The sequence below is a fragment of the Peromyscus leucopus genome, chromosome 1 (genome assembly GCF_004664715.2).
Source record: "Peromyscus leucopus breed LL Stock chromosome 1, UCI_PerLeu_2.1, whole genome shotgun sequence".
Lineage (NCBI taxonomy): Eukaryota > Metazoa > Chordata > Mammalia > Rodentia > Cricetidae > Peromyscus > Peromyscus leucopus.
In genome coordinates this window covers 62,151,955-62,171,129 of record NC_051063.1, presented here as the reverse complement: position 1 = coordinate 62,171,129, position 19,175 = coordinate 62,151,955, and the positions used below count along the sequence as shown (strand labels likewise).

The window sequence follows — 19,175 nt, the reverse complement described above, 5'->3', positions numbered from 1 at the left end:
CATTCACATACACATAAACACCACACATACAAAAGAGCTCATGCACACATATGAACTTCCAGACACATACACAACACACAAGCTCATGCATACATGTTTACTAATACCACATATACACACTATACACATATGAACTCATGCACTTACATACATATATACCACTTACATAAATTTATGTATGCATACACACATGTATACATGTACATATGCACCCAAATGCAATTAATGCTAGCCCTGGGCATTGTGATGCTCTGAGAGTTGGCTGGGTTCACCCTAGGCTTCCTGCTCCTGGAGGGTGTCTTGCTCTTGGCCCTGTGTGTTCATTCACGTGCACAGCTCCACAAGCCCAGGTGGAATAACGAACATCTTTAGCATCTTAAGGATTTAATGTGCTTGCTTTGGCATATACTAAAATTCGAACTCTACAGAGAAGGTTAGCATGGCTCCTGTGCAAGGATGACACACAAATTCATGAAGCAGTCCATATTTCTAAACATTTTTGGCTTTCAAAAAAATTTAAGAAATAAATATGCACAGCCAGGCATGATGACACATGCTTTTAATCCCGACACTCAGGAAGCAGAGTCAGGAGCATCTTTGTGAATTTGGAGACAGTCTGGTCTACAAATCCAGTTCCAGAACAGTCAGGGCTGTTACACAGAGAAACCCTGTCTCAAACAAACAAACAAACAAACAAACAAAACCCCTTCCCCCCAAAAAGAAATAAAACTTTTATTCATTTTTTTATTTATTATGTTGAGATATTCAGAACAATGCTCATAGCATGTGCATTAGTTATAGCAAAGCATACATCCATGCAAACACTTTAAAGATATGAATGATAATTTCCACACCTCTGCACTGTCTCCAAAGTGTGTGGTACGAGTCAGTGCACTGGCCACATGTGCATCTCAGCAGTGACACAGCCTTCCCATGCCTGAGGAGCTGGGCCACTTCTGACCAGATCACGGCCTACCCATGCCTGGCAAATGGGCTTTCGAGTCACTGCTGATCAGCTACTTGCTTACTCTTGCTGTGAATTGAATTTCCCTTTTTTCAAATGAGCACCTTGCCATATGCTTATTACAATTTCGAGGAGCAGCCAGGCCTGGTGACTCAAGTTCTCATCCCAGCTACATGGAAGGCTGATGTAGGGGAATCTCAAGTTCAAGGCCAGCTCAGGCAACTTAGAGAGACCCTGTCTCAATGTAAAAAAATAAAAAGAGGCCCAGGGAATACCTCAGGGTTAGAGCGCTTTCTCAGCACACATGAGTCCTTGGGTTCCATCCCTAGAAATGCCACCCAACCCTGCCAAACACTTGGGTGCATTGTGCTGTGAAATGCCGGCTTGGGTCATGTACCCTTTTATGATTTAGTGACTTGCCTTTTGCCGTGTAGCAGAGCCTTGCACCATACTCCCGTGCATGGCCTTCTTCACTGCTTACGGAATTTTCCCCACTTTATTGAGCTGTGATGATGTAGAAGGAAATGTACACCACACCAAGTGCTGCTGAATGTGCTCATTCAGTCACAACTGACTTCTCACCCTATGTTGGAGCCCGACCCCAGTATTCCTTTTGCCTTAATAGCAGGATGTCGATGTGATATACGCTCTTTCCCCACTTTATTGAGCTGTGATGATGTAGAAGGAAATGTACACCACACCAAGTGCTGCTGAATGTGCTCATTCAGTCACAACTGACTTCTCACCCTATGTTGGAGCCCGACCCCAGTATTCCTTTTGCCTTAATAGCAGGATGTCGATGTGATATACGCTCTTTCGTCAAATGCCTGCAGCCTCCAGCCCACCTTCGCCCTCTGCAGGTGACTGTGGCCAGGAGCTCAGCTCTGGTCAGCAGGCTGCAAGTCTGGGTCCTGTAGAGCCTGAGCTTTGCTCAGGAGACAACAGCAGTTTGTCTCTTTGATTCTTCTCTCTCTCTTTTTTTAATTATATTCATTTGTTTGTGTGTTCCTGAGTACACACATATGCTTTCATTACAGATGTACTTGTACACACATGCCCCTGCACACATACATGCACTTGCATACACACATTTTACACACAGATGCACTCATACACACAGAGGTACTTACAAACATACATGTACCTGCACACACCAGCCCACATACACACATGCAGACAAACACACATGTACCTATGTACACATAGGTACTGTAACATACATACACCACAAATACATATTCCCCTCTTGGATCTAGACACACACGTACACACATGTGCCCATATACACATGAAACCCACACATATGCACAAATGCATCTGCACAAATGCACCCCCCACACTAACACACATATGCACCCACATATGCACACACTGTAATATACACCCATATCTACCCTGTCTCAAAAATAAAAGGGCGGATGGTACCTGAGGAAATGTCACCTGAGATCGTCTGGCCTTCACACATGCATGTCCTTGTGTGTGCACATCCTTCAGACACGCCAAAATAAATAAATAAATAAATGAATGAATGAATGAATGAATGAATGAATAAATAATAAACAAGTAAGAAGAAATGACTGCCTAATGGGCAGGAGAAGAGGGACTTTCCTGGGCTTTTGTCATTTAGACTTCAAAGTTCTAGAAATAGTTTACGTGAGTGTGGCGCAGCAAGACCACACTGAAGAGCCGCCATGGCTGGTGTCAGGACCTCTCCCTCTCAGCAGGCTTAACCACCAGGGGAATCTATTTCCAATAACTTACAGCACAGTCATCTGAGGATACTCTTGGCTGCATGGAGGAGAGGGGTCCCAAGACTCCTGGTGCAGTCCTCCGCCTTCTGAGGGGGATCACAGGAGAGCTTCTGGCCTCTGGGGTGACTCCTTGGTGGGGGCTTGGAGGGCTCGCACCATTCCCCCTGACCAGAACGCAAATGGCATGTGAGGTCAGATTGTGTGCAGACCTCCCATGGAGACTTTCACATCCATCTTGAGGCAGGGAGCTCACCATGGACAGCCATTCCAGGTTTAGGGCCTGTAACCCCCACAGCTTGCTCTGCCCCATGTGCCTGACCCCCAAGGTTAATTCCATAGGTGATGACTCCTCAGATCAGCAGGCCCTGTGCAGAAGAGTCCACCCTCCTAACAAACTGGCCTCAGCCAAACCACCCTGCTTGGTCTTTGGGGCCTAATGACTCCAACAACTTCTCTGATCAGGGATATGGGCCAGTGAACCAGGCTGACATGGAGTCAAATATGGGAAGGAGACAAGGAAGGAGGGAAGAAAATGGGAAGGAAAAAGGAAAAAAAGGTGGTGGGTGGGTAGTGAGATGAATGAAGGAATGGGTAAATGGAGAGATGGATGGACAGGTGGATGGATGTACAATGTGCATCTGTATACATAGATGTATGAATGTGTGTGTAGGTAGATGGATGCTTGGATGGATGGATGAGTGAATGCATAGGTGTATGGATGGATGGTGGGTAAATAGGTGGGTGAGTGGATATGGGGATGGATAGATAGACAATGGGTGGATGCATGGATGGGAGGGGAGGGAATGAGGGAGTGAAGTTTCAGCAGGTAAAGCCTGGGGAAGAAATGGCAGGCCATGCAGAAACTACAACAGCCCGCAGAGTGAAGTGTTCTCATGGGCAGTGGGAGCAATGCTAATGTTCCGCTGCCATTCCCACCATGTGCCGCTCACTGAGTGGTCACAGCAGCCCTCGGAGACAGGGCCTGATACTGCTCCTGTCTACAGAGGAGAAAAGTCAATAGTCCCTAGTCTTGTTCAGAGTTACATGGCTGGCTCTTAGGTGGGGACCATACCAAGTGGTTCCTGGCACTGTGCTGAGGCTCACAAGGATGCAGGATCACATGGGTGCACAAACATACTCTGGGTCTGGGATGACCCAGAAACCCAAATTCAACCACAGGTACAAGGAGGTTGACCAGGTGTCTAAAGACACTCAGGCTAGCAAGCAAAGCCAAGGAGAGGAGGCCCCTAGTTATAAATCCCCAGGACCAGACACCGGCCTAAATACTTCTATGACCCAGATACCAGCTCAGTAACTGGAGATAAACGGACCCTGAGGCCCTGCCTAGCTAGGAGTCACAGGCCCAAGGCTAACCTCACTGATTGCCATACACATCCCTGAGCACTCTCCTGAGGATGGACTGGAGCATCAGGTAGACCTGTTTGCCCCTTGAGGTTGTTTCCAAAGCTTGGAGACCTTAGCAGGGCCTCCAGGGAGGGCACATTAGGAGAAGGAGGCTGACAGAGGCCCAGCTCAGGCAGGCAGGATAAATAGGAGAGGCAGTATACGTCAGGCTCTCTATTCCTCCCTCCATGCAGAGCCTGCTCCTGCAGAGGCATCAGGGCTAGAGACATAGGGCACTTTGGTCCCAGAAGAGGTGGGCACAGGAAGCTCTTACCCTCCACACATGGTTTGGACACATTATGATGGGCAGGGGCAAGAAAGGCAGGAGAGGGCATTTAGAGTGTGCTAGAGGAGAGTGGACCTCTTCCCCATCCTGCCCAAGGCTGTGTCTGGTTCTGGATCAGGTTCTGGCCACTGTCAGACCCATGTGTCTTGTCTGAAGTAAAGGCTAGGGCTGTGGTTAGGAGTGAAGCAGGGCTGGGGAAAGCATGGACTCTGGTCAAGCACGACTTGAGGAGGCTGGCAATCTAGCCTGTGCAAGGCCACAATCCTCAGCTGCCAGGGTTTGCTCGCCCTGCCCAGAGCCAGGGCCTCCAGGATGCATATGCCAGTTAAGAATCCCTCCAGGTGAGGCTAGTTACATGGAAGCTGGTGTGCTGTGAAACCAAGCTATGGTTTTTGCTGTGGCAGGCCCATGGCCTTGACAAACCACTGCTGAGGTTAGAGTCAAAAATCCTCACTACTGCTTTGTTACCTGGAGGTCAAGACAGCCTCTTACCTTTTAGACAGTGTGTTTTCGTGCATGTGTGCACGTGTGCATTTGCAGATCTGTGCAACTGTTGCATGCACACGCATCCTCGAATGTGACTATGTGAATACTCCATGCAGGGTGTGGGAGCAGGCTGCATTTCCTGGAGGTGCCAGATAGCAGATGCCCCATCATGTGATCAAGGCTGCCCCCTTGCCTGGATCCCTAGGGGCCGAGTGCCTGCGCTCTTTACCTTCCTTGATCTGGGTCGTGAAGTCTCTTTGCCAGCCAGTACCTGCCTGGCCACCTCTCCTCATGAGCCCTGAGCCACATGTTTCCAGCTGTTTCTGACAACTTCCTCTACTGCTCTGTGAGCTCCAGCCCTCCAACAGCAGGCAGGATGGTACTACTCTCCTTGATGGCAGGGCTGTCACTGCAGAGGGTCTCATCTCCCTACACCTAAGGGGTTGATGCCCTCTTCATTCATGATACTAGGTGGTCTTCTCTTCTGATCCAACACACCTGCTTTCTGCTCTGGAATATGTAATGGTATCTTGCTCTGGGATGTTTCTCATTCCTTCTCAGCAGGGGTTTCTGATACCTAAACACTGAGGCCTTGGCCTTGGCCTGACCCTGGGTTGAAAACTGGGGAAGATTCAACTGGGTTGCTAAATTCTCTTGAAAGAGAGCCGAAGTCCTGGGGTCCTTAGCAATTTCCCTGCTTACTTGGAGTTTGTTTGAGAGGGTCTGGGGGGAAGGCATAGCTTAAACCCCCCCTCCCACAGATTTTTGCTCAGAAAGCCAGAGATCTGAACTGCCAGGAGCTTAGGACAGCCCCTCTGTGAGGAGGAGGGTCAGATTTCCGCGCTTGCTGGGACCCTGCAAGAGGCATGTGTACGGAAGGGGGCGCCCAAACGCCTGCCAGCCTTCTGGTCTGGTCAGCGCAGCCAAAGAGGAGCTAGGCTGAGAGGCCCAGCAGAGAGCAGGGGTCGGGTGGGAGCAGGAGGTCAGGCTGAGCTGCCTGCAGACAGCAGGGGTTGCTGGGAGCCCAGCTGGTACAGGCTTGCCTGGCGCCTGAGTCAGCCTGGCGCCTGCCGTACCCGACCTCTGGGTGCAGAGTGGATCATTGTTAGTTACTTCTAGGACCAGTAACTGACCTTGGGTTGACCCCAGAGGGCTGAGATGAGCCCTGAAGGCCAGATTCTGAACCATCCTCACACCAGCTCAAGGACCAGCCCTCACTCATCTGTAGACTCTACACCAATAGCGAGGATTTCCAACTAACCTCCAGGCTCCAACATCAGTGAGCCAGGCACCCCTGGGTTTAGGGAGATCCTCTATGTTCACAAAGGCTGTGGGCTATGGTTATATGGGTCCCTTTCTTTTTCTGAACTTGGAGTTCACTGCCTTGGGTCCTAGGAAATCACTGTAACTCTCTCCAGGAGTCTCTATACTGTAGTACCCTGCAAAGCAGGATCTGCACACACAAGGGTCCCCTTAGAAAAGAGTCCCTGCACAGAAGGATCCCCTAGAGCAGGATACCCACACAACAGGGTCCCCACGCATCAGGCGTCCTATACACCGGGTCCTCTTAAAGCAGGGGTCCTATATAGCATGGTTTTACCAGAATAGGGACCTACACAGGACTCCCCGCAAAGCAGGGTCTCTGCACTCCAGGATCCCCCCAGACAGGGTACCCACACACAGCAGGGTCCTCCTGAAGCAAGGTCCCTATACAAAGCCCGCCCCCGCCAGAACAGAATCCCTGAACAGCAGAGTACCCACACAGCAGAGTCTCTGCACGGCAGGGCCCCCACACAGCAGAGTCCCCCAGGACAGAATCTCTGTATAACAGGGACCCCACAGAGTAGGGATCCCACATAGCTGAAGCAGTTCTCACAATACTTTGTCTGTCAAAACCCCGTCAGACAAGTTTAGGAAAACCTTAGCCACCATTAAAAGAATGTGGCTTGTTTGAAGGCATTTCATGTCTATCTTGACAAAAACCAGGTAGGCTCAGGGGCCAGCTCTCTGTGATGAGGGGGTACCTTGGGACAATGGAACAGCAGTGGACAGGAGGGAGCCAAGATCCTGAATAACTGGCAGAATAGGAAGGAGGTTACCCTACACCAGGACCAGAACACAGGCTGTCCAGAGCTGCAGAGAGCAAGCCAGGCCAGTGAGGCAGAGCAGGAAGGCAAGATGCCCTGGACTGAGGGCCTGAAAGGAAGAGCCCAAAGCTCTAGCCCTAATAGCCTCCCTGACTCAGAGACACCAACCAGTTAGTTATCCAGATAGCCAGACACGTGCTTTCACACTCAGAGAACATGAATGGTCACTTATACCCAGCAAACACAGACGGCCCACAATACTCAGAGAACGTGGATGACTTACACATACCTGGGGGGCTGTGACCAGTTTGTCTATCAAGGACCCTAGAAACTAGGCCAGGCCTTCACTCACACAGGCTTCTAGACCACCAAGTAACTTGCATGTGACCCCAAGAAATCACTTCTCTGACTTCCACTGGCCTGGAAATAAGATGAGCCAGTGGCCATCTTGTAGAGAGCCTGAGTGGGCCCAGGAACCAGATATCCACTTTCCAGTGGCCCTCTCAGCACTGGGGGTCCCCGATAGGGTTGGTGAGGGGCTAGGGTCTACAGCAACAGAGATGAGACCCCATGTTCACCTCTACCCATCTCCCCAACCCCCCCAGCCTGGGACCTCGCCCAGGCTGATGCTGATGAGTCTGCCAGTGGGATGTCTGTGGGTGGGCAGCTGAGGGAGCCTGGTCAGGAAATAGCGGCTGTGGTGGAGGGCTCTTCCTCCCACACTGTGCATACAGCTGCTCCTGCTGGCAGCCAGTTCAGGACAGGCCTCTGTCCCAGGCTGGCTTTGGCTTCCCAATGTTCCCTTGGGTGGAGGACAGTGTGTGTCTAGGGAAGCCTTTGATCACATGCCCCCAAACTGAGGGTCTCAATTCTCCCTCCACGCCTGCCCTCCTCTCCTTGGTTAGCCCGCGCCCCGCTTGCTGCTAGCGCCAGCAAAGCTAGGGTTTGCATTGGCTTCAGGCCAAACCCCGGAATGTGCCTGCTGGCTGCCCGGCAGCTGTTCCTGGAAGAGGGGCGACAATGCACAGACTGTCTGTGAGATGGGGGTGGACGGGGTGCAGGCTGCCCAGAGCTGTGCATGAATAGAGCACAGAGGCCCTGAGACAGGGATGAATGGGTTCACTGGGCCCAGACACCCCTGAATGGGTTAGGACGTCCAAAGATGCACCGGAGCTTGGAACTGGCCACCCGGGAGCCCCAACCTGGGATGTAGGCCTATGTGAGGTCTAGGAAGAGGTAGTTGTGAACACATGCCACCCAGAGACCCTAGTGGAATAGGGAACAGTGGACCTCAGCACTGAGCTCCACAGGTATACTCGATCCAGGCACTCAATTAGGGGTTGCAAGGGACAGTGCCCCAATTCCAGACACAACGTCATTTCACCTACACACTGGTGTGTGTCAGGCACAGGCCTGTGGACACCCAGATTCTTACATCGGTGGGGTTCATATCTCCCACATGCTGCTAGATTGTGGGAGGTCTTCAGATATCCACAGCAGGAACTCTGATGCTCAGAAAGTGAAGCCGTCAGCCTGGCGCCATGCATGAATAGAGACTGGAACCAGAAGGGATGTGGGCTCACATGGGCCGTGACGCCTGCTAGTGATGAATGGGCAGTGGACATCCAAAGACGCAGTGGATCTTGGAACGGCTGCCGGGGGCCCTTGCCTTGGGATGTGGGCCTACGTGAGAGACAGGCAGTGGGGTGTTAGGCTGCCAAAGACCCTGGTGAAGGAGGACAAGCTGTCCAAACCTCAGGCGATGATGAAGAGGAAGACTGGGGCCTCGGAGTGGGGTGCATGTCAGCATCAGCCAGCACTCTTGGGTTGGCGGAGACTCTGGAAACTGGGGCGGGGGAGCTGTGGTGTGATTCCTGAAGTCTTTTCTACCTAGCAGTTTAGAGGAATGAGAGGCAGACTGCCAGACACCCAGAAAAGCCAGGGTTCCCAGGAAGAGGTTGCAGGGTGCAGCTAGCTGGGAACATGAGCATGAGCATACGCTCTCTGTTTAGCCCAAGAGACATCACCCATCCCCATATCTCCAGCTATGGAGGTGAAGGGACAGGGCTGTGCCCAGTCTTAGATGACCAGGTATATTGTGGAGAGGTAGGAGAGGTCCTCAGATCTCTGAGAACCTGTACACAGCACACAGACCCCTGGAGGTGGGTGCCAGCTGTACCTTACCTCTGCAGAGAAGACATGGAGACCCTCAGACAGAAGGATATAGGACAGTGAATCTCTTAAAGTGGGGCTTTTGGAACCTAGCCACTGTGATGCTGAAAGTAAAAGATACCCAGACACCCAGACAAGTGAGGTATCAGGTCTCCAGGGTCTGATCACCCTAGTACTCAGGCGAGCAGAGTACCCACATAGAACTCCAACAAAGGGTGACCTAGAATCTACCAGGGAAGGCTGGGAAGGAAGCTAACAGGCAAAGCGCATGCCTGTACACATGTACAGTTGACCCACGGCACTGTGAGCTGGGCTTGGTAGCCTGCAATTCCAGCATTCAGGAGGTGGAGGCAGGGGGATCAGAACTTCAAGGTCATCTTGAAGATCAGCTACATAGTGAGTTCCAGGCTAGCCTGGGCTACATGAGACCCTGTCTCAAAAACATAAAGAAGCTGCTTCTATACCTTTCAAGGCAGGGAATTGGGTAAAGGCCGTAAAGGCCAACTGTTCACAAAAGCCACTCTGATGACATGGGGTGGCCAGGATGGAAATGCTAGAGAGATTGTGAATGGGAAACTCAGGTCCACAGTACAGTGGGCTGTGTGGACTTCATGTTTAGCTAATGGGGTATAGGTACAGACCCATGGGGTACAGAAATCATGGGGTACACTCAGACCCCTGGGCTACAGAGATCAGAACTCAGCGATCAGCTCTTGAATAGGCTCAGCTCATGGGGCACAGGTACAGGGTGCAGACACCTGGGCGGCTGGGGGTGGGCAGGCAGCCCAGAGCTCAATGAATGGCACACAGAGAGCTGAGACAAGGGTGAATGGGACGCACACAGCAGTGTGATGCCCAGGAACGGCGTGTCCAAAACCACAGGAACGCGGCGCCGGCCCTAGGCCTCCAGCTTGACATACAGGCCTATGTACCTTGTGTCAATAGGCAATTCAGTAGGCCCAACAAATGGGGTACAGGCTGTCCAAGACCCTGATGACCACAGAATGGAGCTCCTGTTCCCAAATGAACAGGGACCAGGTCACCCAGCTGCACAGACACTTGGTTATTTGGAGCATGTAACCCAGGTATTCACAAATGTAGATTAAAGACACCATTCTACAGTTTCCTTGGACAAACAGAGACCTCAAATCAATTTGTATGAGACCTTCATAAAGCTATATGATAGATGGGGCCCTGGACTCCAGTTCTCTGAAGGCTTTGGGAGATACAGCCAGCCATTCAGTGAGTTCCACCATGATAGGGCCTGTGTCCCCATACGTATAGGGCATGGAAGGCTCACCTGGGCACTGGGGAGATCAGGTTCACGTTCCCATCCCTGGAGTCTCTGATAGAATCTCAAAACTCAGTGTGTCATGTTCAAGCAAACTACAGCATAACATCATGCTCAAGTAGGTCCTGATGTAGCAGTGATGTGCACAGCCTATGCCAAAGCACAGGCAGGAGGCCCTTCCCTAGAGACCCTGATAATGCTGTCATTTCTCTAGATTCTGGGATGATGGGGTGTAGCCTCCCTGGATGGTTAAGAGATGGGGACTGTGCTCCTTGGCTGCCTAGGTGGTGGATCAGTGTGTGTTCTCCAGTGCCCAAGAGATAGGATGCAGCCTTACCGGGTGTTCAAGAAATAAGGTACAGGCTCCCCAGATGTTTAGAAGTTGGGGTTCAGCTCCCCCAAAGTGTCTAGATAATGAGGCTCAGACTTGTTCTGATGCTGGAATGTTAAGGACGCTCTGCCTAAGATGTGTCCCTCGGTGCAAAAGATAACCCGAGTGGGCATACAAGCTGCTTACAGAGGTCTGAGACAAGTTGAGCACCCATCTTTGGCTGTCCCAGACCCCAGGTAAAAGGGGTGCCCAGAAGAATAGGGCCTTTAGCGGGGTCAGTACAGGCAGGGAGCACGTGTCCCATCCCAGCACGTCTCCTGCTTCTTTGCCAGAGGCTCCGGGCTCTCCCGCCAGCGTCTGCCGTGTGTTCTGACCTCAAACATTCCCCAGGCATCCTCAAAGGAAGCATATGAGTCCAGGAGCCCCGCCAGGGTCTCCACGGGGCTTCTGGCTGCCAAGCCGCTGTCTGGGGGCCGCGGGCCTGGCCGTGGGCTGCCAGCTCTGTTTGGTTTTCTCCTTCCTGCCTCAGAACCTCAGACGCCGTCTCGCCACGGAGGCGCCCTCCTTCTGGAAAGGCACAAAGCCCCTACACAGCCGGGTTGTGGGAGCTACTTGTGGGGCCTGGAGCTCTGCTCTACAGGGGCCTGGTAGGTCCCAAAATGCAGGTGCTCACTACCAGGGTGCCTCGGTATCCCTGCAGGCACACCTCTGGCCTCTGTGATCTTACTTACAAGTCTCTATCCCATCACTTGAGTCACAGCAGAGGATGAACCCACCACCTCATGCCGGTGCCCACGTACCCAGAGCCACTTGTGAGCAGCATACGTGTGCCCCACATGCGGTGGTCCCAGAGCATTCTCCAGCTGGAGTTTCCTCAAAAAGACCTGTCTGGTCAGCCCAGAGACTTGGAGACTTTGGGGCTAGTGAGAGAGATAGGTTGTGTTAACCATTAACCATTCCAATGTCTGACTGGCAGCCACAGATAAGTGGCTGGGGAGTGACTGGACCAGACTAACTGGTCAGAGCACAGTGAGGAACTCAGATGCCAACTCTGGTGGGACTCGAACTAATGAAACAGACCCTGAGGTTAGACTACTGCAAGGACCTCGGATACCACGATGAGGGCTTGCTCATTGGGAAGCTAAAAACTCAAAGGAGTGGGTCAGAATGTCCTCTGAGGGTAGCAACAAAGTCAACCAGTCCCCCACGGCCCCAGGACAGCACTGCATAACACCAGGCAGCTCCCCTACAGGGTTCCACCTTCTTTGTTCTTGGTTCCCTAGACCTGCACTGCCAGAAGGCACATTCTTCCACCAAGCTGTTGTGACTCAGGCCTTCTGGGTGTGTGAGCCTGCACAGAGGTCAGCCCAGTGGGCCTATCACCCCCGTTTGCTAAGTCTGGAGTGGGTGGGGTAACCCCTAGCCTTGAGGAACCCCTAGAGATAGCCCAGAGTCCAGACACCAACTCTAGGACTGCAGAGAAGGGGAGGCCTTCTCTCTCAAAGGAGTTTCCTGGCTTCTGAGGGCCAGCAGTTCCGGCCATGAGGTGGGGCTCCCCAAAGCCCTGCCTCCACACCCCTCCCTCCCCCCAAGATTCTTTGGATCACTAGCCACAGGTGCTGGCTCTGCCGTGGGCTCCAGGTGCTGCCTAAGAGTGAACCAACCAGCCTCCCGGTGGCTAGGGTCTGAGCAAGAAGGCCAGAACCCACCAGCCACAGGAAGCAGTAGGCATCAGGTGAGGAAGAGATCACTGCTGTATGTACTTGGGGGCAGGGGTCTTGCTTTTCTGGGGAAAGGGAACACAGAACCTGCCCCCCGTGAAACATTACAAGGTCTGGTTAGACTGAGTGAGGGTGGATAGCAGGTCTAACCCAGAAGTAATGAATACTCAATCCTGGGCTGCCAGGGAATTTAGAGGAGAGGCCCAGGGCAACTGTGCATGGCTCCTGTCTTAAAGGGGGCACTGGGTGGCATCTAGCCAAAGACTGGGTAATTTTGAGGGACCTGGAAGGGATACCTGGAGAAAGTGGGGCCCAAGCAAGCCTTGGAGAGTGAACAGAGTGGGAGAGGCAGGGCAGTGGAAGCAGGCCTCAGACCTAGGTGTGAGTCAGACGCCCTGCCTGGAAGGGATTACAGAGCTGGATGCACAGAGCCACTAGGAGGGAGCCTGGAGATGTAGCAGTGGCTCCCAGCTCCCTATCCTGGGTCAAACAGGACTGGCTCCTTAAGAGAGTCTTCCCCAACCGCCGTAGATAGACTACTGAAGTCAGCAGGAAAGCCTGCCTGCTGCTCACGGGTGGGTGCTGCCCCAGGCCATACAAACAGGGATAGCCAAGCCCCTGGGTTGGGGCTGGAGGATCATAGAGCCTCTTTTCTGTTGTCCTGCTCAGGCTCCCCTTCCCTGAAATCCATTATGTGCAGGCTGAAAGCTCCTGGTAAACCGGGGGAGCCCAGTGGGGAGAGCGGCTCCACCTGGTGGCTGTATTTTTACTTGCACCTTTACCACCGTGGAGACCTGGGGGTCCTAAGGGACCTTCTTCTCTCCAGGCCTTGAAAATCTCTCTAGTACCAGGAGCTGGTGTTCCTGAGGCCCCAACACCCTCCAAAGCTAGCTTCCAGACAGCCTGAAGTCCCCTGTGGACATCCAGGATGCCTTCCTGATTTACATGCAGTGAGAAATCACAGCTTACGGGCCTCTCTGCTCCCTGCTACTTCTCACCATAAGGGAGGGAAGATTTCTGCCAAGAAGGGCACAGAAAGGAACTCACATGTGCAGAGAGAGAGAGAGAGAGAGAGAGAGAGAGAGAGAGAGGGGGGGGGTCTCAATGTTATTTGAATTCCAACATTTGTGCGGGGGCTCCACCGTTGCCAAATGGCCAATGTGGCTTTGCTCACTCGGGGAGCCAGACTTGTTTGAGTCTAGCTTCAGCCATCTTCTGTTAGGGACTCTTGAGGAACAACACCCCAGCTCCAGCTCCCGCCAGCCTATCTCACCAAGTGTCACTGGAAGCACTCCGGACATCCCCTGAGGACTTGTGCCCAGCAGAAGCCTTCAAAAGGCTAGACAAGAGTGAAGTCAGTGGACAGGGAGGCCATTGAGGCCTCAGATCACCTCCTCCCTCTTCAGGGGACTCACCAAGCTTCCACTTCCACCAAATTACAGACTGGGGTCTCAAACCAAGTTAGGGACTAGCTGTATGATTCATGGGGCCTGGGGGTGAATTAAAATACGGTACCTGTGCTAAATACTGAGGGCTTTCAAGAGATGAGGAGGGCATTCAGCCTAACACTGTGGCCCTCTCAGGTCCCTACCAGCCCACTCTCCATTGCCATTATGGCTTCTTATAATAACCCTCTGCAGCTCTGCTCCAGGGCCATGCCAACTTCGGGCTCCGACCTCAGGCCATCCTTGGAAAGCTCATGGGTCCTCGGGTGCAGGATCCCTAAAGAGAGACCTGGGAGGCAGAACCTGGTCTCCTCCTGATCTGCAGCCACCCACGATCACTGAGGGGTGGATGCTTCTGGGCTCTCTGAGCTGTGGCTGCCTCTCTCCAGGCAGTGAGGCACTGATGTTGCAGGAGGGGTTGTCCCTTAGAATCATGTTGGGGATTCCAGGCTGAGGGTACAGGAGAGAGAGGATCTGACCCCACAATTAGTTACTCCTGGAGGGGTAGGCTGACCTAGTAACCTGTATGCAGTCTGGGCTTAGATACGGTAGGAGGGTGACAGGCTCCTGTAGCACAGTGGGGTAGACTCAAGTTTTAGAAACCAAGTCCTGGCCACCAGCTGCCATCTAGGGAAGCTGGTTGGGGGGATCTGAGTTCAGGGAGTCACAGTGGCCCCCAGCCCCCAGCTGGGGGTCCCACCCTTCCTGCTCATGGTGGAAGAAGCCAGGCTGTCGGATGTGTACTCTCCTCAGGCCCCAGGAAGGTGGGGTACAGAGGCCAAGGCAGCTTCATGGCCTCCTCCTTCCCACTCCCATGCCAAGGGTGGCCAAGCCGGCAGGTAGGCAAGTTTAGGCCGGCATTGATTCAGCATGGAGGAATGTTCAGGCTCTCCCAACTATGCCTTGCCCCTGCCTGCCCCCGCCTCGCCCTCATCCCCAGGCACTACTGGCCTGGTGCCTATGCCAGCAAAGCTCCTTCAGCCTAGGCTTGCTGGAGCGCATGCCCACTTGTTGGTGGCCCTATGCCCTGTACCCCCAGCTCCCTCCCACATGACCTCATGGCCCAAGCTGCTCTTGGCCCGGAGGCTACAGTAAACTGGACTACCTTATAGAACATGGTAGGTTCTTCGGAATGCGGGGGGCTATGATGGGTCCTCCTTGTGAAATGAGACACCCCTGAAAATGAGAAAAGGCCTCTGAGTCCATGAAAAAAGGGCAAAGTTCTCCATGCAATGTGTGTTGGAGGGTTCCAGTGGGCAAGGGCCAGCAAAAGCAGGTACCAGGCTGCCCAGGCCTGGCCTACTTGGCTAGGGTTGGGGCCCGGGGAAGGTGGCAAGAGGCTGGGCTTGTGGCAGTGAAGTCAATGCTTTGGCCAAGGCCCAGAGCTTCTCTCTGCCTAGCTTCCTGACTAGCAACCTTGCCCCTGGCTACCTAGGCTGCCTTCTAATCTAGGGTGGACCGAGTACTTGCTGCTGCCAGTTGAAGAGGCAGTACACAAAGGTCAGAGGGCCACCCCTCAAGTGACCTGGATCCCAGTTATCTCCTCCAAGCCAACAGGGGCAGGAAGATGGGGCGTGTCCCAGACCCCCGCAGCGCCTCAGCTCCAGTCCACACCACTGCTCAGCCCAGTCTCATTCCAGACCTCGTTACCAGGATCCCCTGTGAGTGGTTGGAACCCCAAGAGTGGTGTGGGCCTGGTCCAGTCTAGTAGACTGGTCCAGTCCAGTCTAGGCCCCGATGGTCTAGGGAGGTATTTCAGCAGCCTGTGCCCCTGGCCCAGGGCCCCGCTGGGCACTCTTGATCACCATTCTTGCTGCTGGAGTCCTCCTGGTCTCTTGTCTGCTCTGCGTCATCTACTGCTGTTGCCGCCGCTGCCAACGCCGGAGGAGGAAGCAGCCCAAAGACAAAGAAGCTGTGGGCCTGGGCAGTGCTCACAGCAGCACCACTACTCACCTGGTGAGGAGCAGAAACCGGTGCCCTGTCCTGTCCTGGCTCACTCCAGGGAGGGGAATGCAAGGTCCAGACCAGGAAGCTCAGGGCAGCCCTGGCAGGCCTTCCTGGCAGAGGAAGATGAACAGAAGGGATGGGGGAGGAGGAATTCAAGAAGCAGGCAGATGCTGGTTCATGGGCCACTGGAAGCTACAGTAGTAGTACCATATGAGTCATGTTGAAGGCAGATATGGCTGGTCTCAGAGAGCTGTGCTGAGGACGTGAGCCATTTTGTGAGCTGGCCGGCGGGTGGTGGTTTGACCTCTATTATGAGAGCCCAGGCCTCTGGTTGGAGATTGGTCTCAGCCATACTTATCTGAACACCCTCCCATCCATCCCAGGTTCAACCAGATGTGGACTGCCTGGAGCCCTGCTCTGGGGGTCCCCGACAGTGGGGGCGACTGCTGCTGTCACTGGAGTACGACTTTGGAAGCCAGGAGGTAAGTCCCACTCCCCACTCGGTCGGTCCAGAGGCTCCGTAGTTGATGGACGGTGTGATAGGTGAAGTGCCAGGTGGAGGGGAACATGGGAAGAGGATTCCCCCCCCCCCCCGACATAGACACACAGGTTGAGCCAGCCCACTGGCCCCCAGATTAGGGTGGGCCTGAGGCAGGCTGAAAACCTGAAAGCTGAGGGCACAGCAGACCCCTACGCCCGCGTCAGTGTTTCCAGCCAGCCTGGGAGAAGACACGAGACAAAGGTGCACCGTGGGACTCTCTGTCCCTTGTTTGAAGAGACATGCTGCTTCCTAGTAAGTCTGACCTGGGTAAGGAGAGTGGGCTGGGGCCAGAGCAGCAGGACTCAGCTCACAGCCCTGCCTGCAGGTCGCCCCTGCAGAGCTGTCCGGGGCTACCCTAAAGGTGCAACTGTTGGACTTCAAGCGGTTCTCAGAACACGAGCCGCTGGGGGAGCTCCGACTATCACTGGGTACCGTAGACCCTCAGCATGTCCTGGAGAGCTGGTACCAGCTGGGCGCTCCAGGTACCACTGAGGTGAGCCTGACTGACAGGGACCCAGACCCTGCCTGTGCCATAGGGAGGGGGTAGCCAAGGTCTGGGTGCTGTACCTGCTACGCCCCAAACCCCAGGGGCAAAAACGACCCTCCCAGCTGCAGCCCTGTCTTGTTGCCCATAGCCTGAGCAGATGGGGGAGCTGTGCTTCTCACTGCGCTATGTGGCCAGCTCAGGCCGCCTGACTGTGGTCGTGCTGGAGGCTCGGGGTTTGAACCCAGGGCTTGCAGGTAAGAGCTCTCCTGGGGTGGACAGAGGGCTGGGCCTTTGTGCTCAGCCTTCCCATGTGCGTGTATGGGACACCCTTCCTGAACTCTCTTGTCCATGCAGGGCCCTATGTGAAGGTCCAGCTCATGTTAAACCAGAGAAAATGGAAGAAGAGAAAAACATCCTGTAAGAAAGGCACAACTACCCCCTACTTCAACGAGGCTTTCACCTTCCTGGTTCCATTTGGCCAGCTCCAGGTGGGGAGCAGAAAGGAAGGGCAGAGTGGCCTGGACATTGTGCTAGGCCAAACTGAAAACCTTTTCCCTTCCATGTCTGCAGAGTGTGGACCTGGTGCTGGCTGTCTGGGCTCATGGACCGCAGCTCCGGGCTGAGCCTGTGGGCAAAGTGTTGCTGGGTCCCCGGGCTTCAGGTCAACCCCTACAGCACTGGGCAGATATGTTGGCCCATGCCAGGCGGCCCATCGCCCAGTGGCACCACCTGCAGTCCCCCAGGGAAGTGGACCAAGCTCTAGCCCTGAAGCCTCGCCTGCCCCTGCCCAGGCCTTGCTCCTAAAAGAACCCTAGGCTTCAGTTTCCCCAAATGGAGCTGTGGCATTTGTCCAGGCTCTTCAGAGCTTTCTGTAATAAAAGCCTTCTCTTTCCCACTCATGTGCCCTGATAGAACCCTGTGAGGAGGACCAGAGACACGAGGTGGGCTACATCTTGGCACCACCGTCCTCTCAAGGATGGGGTAGTGTGCTCTGAACAGATCTGCCAGTCCTGAGCCTCTGCTGAAGGCCTGATTATGAGGTCTTCCCTAGGAAGATGGCACCATCCTCTCTGCCATCCAGGGTTGGCAGAGGATCAGGGGACTAGAACTGGCCCTGTGGGGACAAAGTGGGCAACTGGGGTGAATTGTGGGTAGGGACAGTGTGGGGAGGAGACCCCAACACCATGAGCGAAGGTGGGATAGAGTGTCCTCTGTACTATCAGCAGGGGGCAGTATGTGCCTTTCGAAGCTGCTCTGAGGCCTTTGGGGGCTTGCAGTCCTGGCCTGTGATATACCTCTTAATCCCAGCACATCTGGCGGGCTTTAGCAGCTCCAACCCTCCTCTGATCCTCTGGGGCCCCAGAGCAGCAGGGATGGGGCCAAGCCATGATCTCGGTGTCTCTGGGTGGGGTTCAGAAGAGGGAAAGGGGTGAGGGCCTGGCCCCAGCGAGCCAGGCAATGCAGGGCCTGCCTAGGCAGCTAAGGGCCCTGAGCCCCCACGGGTCAGAGAGAGGTTCCTGGGGCGGTGGCACCACTCTCTGGGATTGAAGGACATGTTCCAAGTTGCCTGTGCAGAGAGACACCCATGGGCAGGGCGTGTGGCAGGCTGGGAGAGGCCCAGCTGCTGGTCCAGGGGCCCATTTGCTCGTCTCCCTAGGCAGAAGGGCAAGTTCACTACAAGAGGTGGGCATCACTCTCCTGAGCCCTGACTACCACACAGGGCCAGGGAGACTTGTTTTGTTGTTTTGTTTTGTTTTGCTTTTGTTTGTTTTTGTGGAGTGGGTGGGTGTCCAGTTTTTCAAGAGGACTGATGTGGTGAACAGTCATCCCAGGGGCCCAAGTAGGGAGAGAGCACCCAGCAGGCAGTGAGTGGCCGAGTGTAGCTCAGTCTGATGGGTGTTGAGCTACAAGGCCATTTGACAGTGACTCTAGTTCAGCCCACTTGCGAGGTCAGGTTTCCCTTGGATGAAGACTTTAGTGGATGCTTGAGCTGGGTACCTTGGAGACCCACATGCAACTCAACTCCTGTTGTCCTGAGGGCTCTTGCAGGAACAAGGGTGGCATCTTGAGCTCGTCACTGAGACATAAATAGAGTAAACCAACCCCCCCACCCCAAGACTTCTTGGACAGGCCAGCACTTGGGCTGACTGGCCAGGAGGCTGGGCAGGTGGGGAAGCTCTCCTCCTCTCTGTGCCCCCATTGGTCTGAGGAGACTCCATGCCCTTTCTGAGCAGGGGCCCGGCCCAGGGAAAGCCATTTATA

At 54.0% G+C, this 19,175-nt stretch overlaps 1 protein-coding gene, 1 long non-coding RNA gene and 1 pseudogene across 4 annotated transcripts; 2 read left to right on the top strand and 1 right to left on the bottom strand.

Annotated features, from left to right (window-relative positions):
• Positions 1 to 391: 391 nt before the first annotated feature.
• Positions 392 to 491, top strand: LOC114695470 (annotated as a pseudogene).
• A 1,811-nt stretch (positions 492 to 2,302) lies between these two features.
• LOC119088638 lies at positions 2,303 to 16,273 on the bottom strand. Its single transcript, XR_005092320.1, has 4 exons — positions 15,892 to 16,273; positions 15,044 to 15,114; positions 2,726 to 2,879; positions 2,303 to 2,452 (listed from the first exon to the last, which is right to left on the bottom strand). It is a non-coding gene; the product is annotated as an uncharacterized LOC119088638 (long non-coding RNA).
• Positions 12,238 to 19,075, top strand: Syt8 (synaptotagmin 8). Of its 3 annotated transcripts, XM_037208969.1 has the most exons (10): positions 12,238 to 12,507; positions 13,716 to 15,056; positions 15,391 to 15,599; positions 15,719 to 15,894; positions 16,269 to 16,367; positions 16,520 to 16,678; positions 16,752 to 16,919; positions 17,062 to 17,167; positions 17,268 to 17,401; positions 17,484 to 19,075. In XM_037208969.1, exons 3-10 carry the CDS (start codon positions 15,506 to 15,508, stop codon positions 17,715 to 17,717), a joined length of 1,170 nt encoding a protein of 389 aa, XP_037064864.1. In that variant the 5' UTR covers positions 12,238 to 12,507; positions 13,716 to 15,056; positions 15,391 to 15,505; the 3' UTR covers positions 17,718 to 19,075. The 3 variants fall into 3 exon arrangements, with proteins under 3 accessions (XP_037064864.1, XP_037064861.1, XP_037064859.1); XM_037208966.1 differs by lacking the exon at positions 13,716 to 15,056; XM_037208964.1 differs by having other exon boundaries at positions 13,716 to 15,599.
• Positions 19,076 to 19,175: the final 100 nt, after the last annotated feature.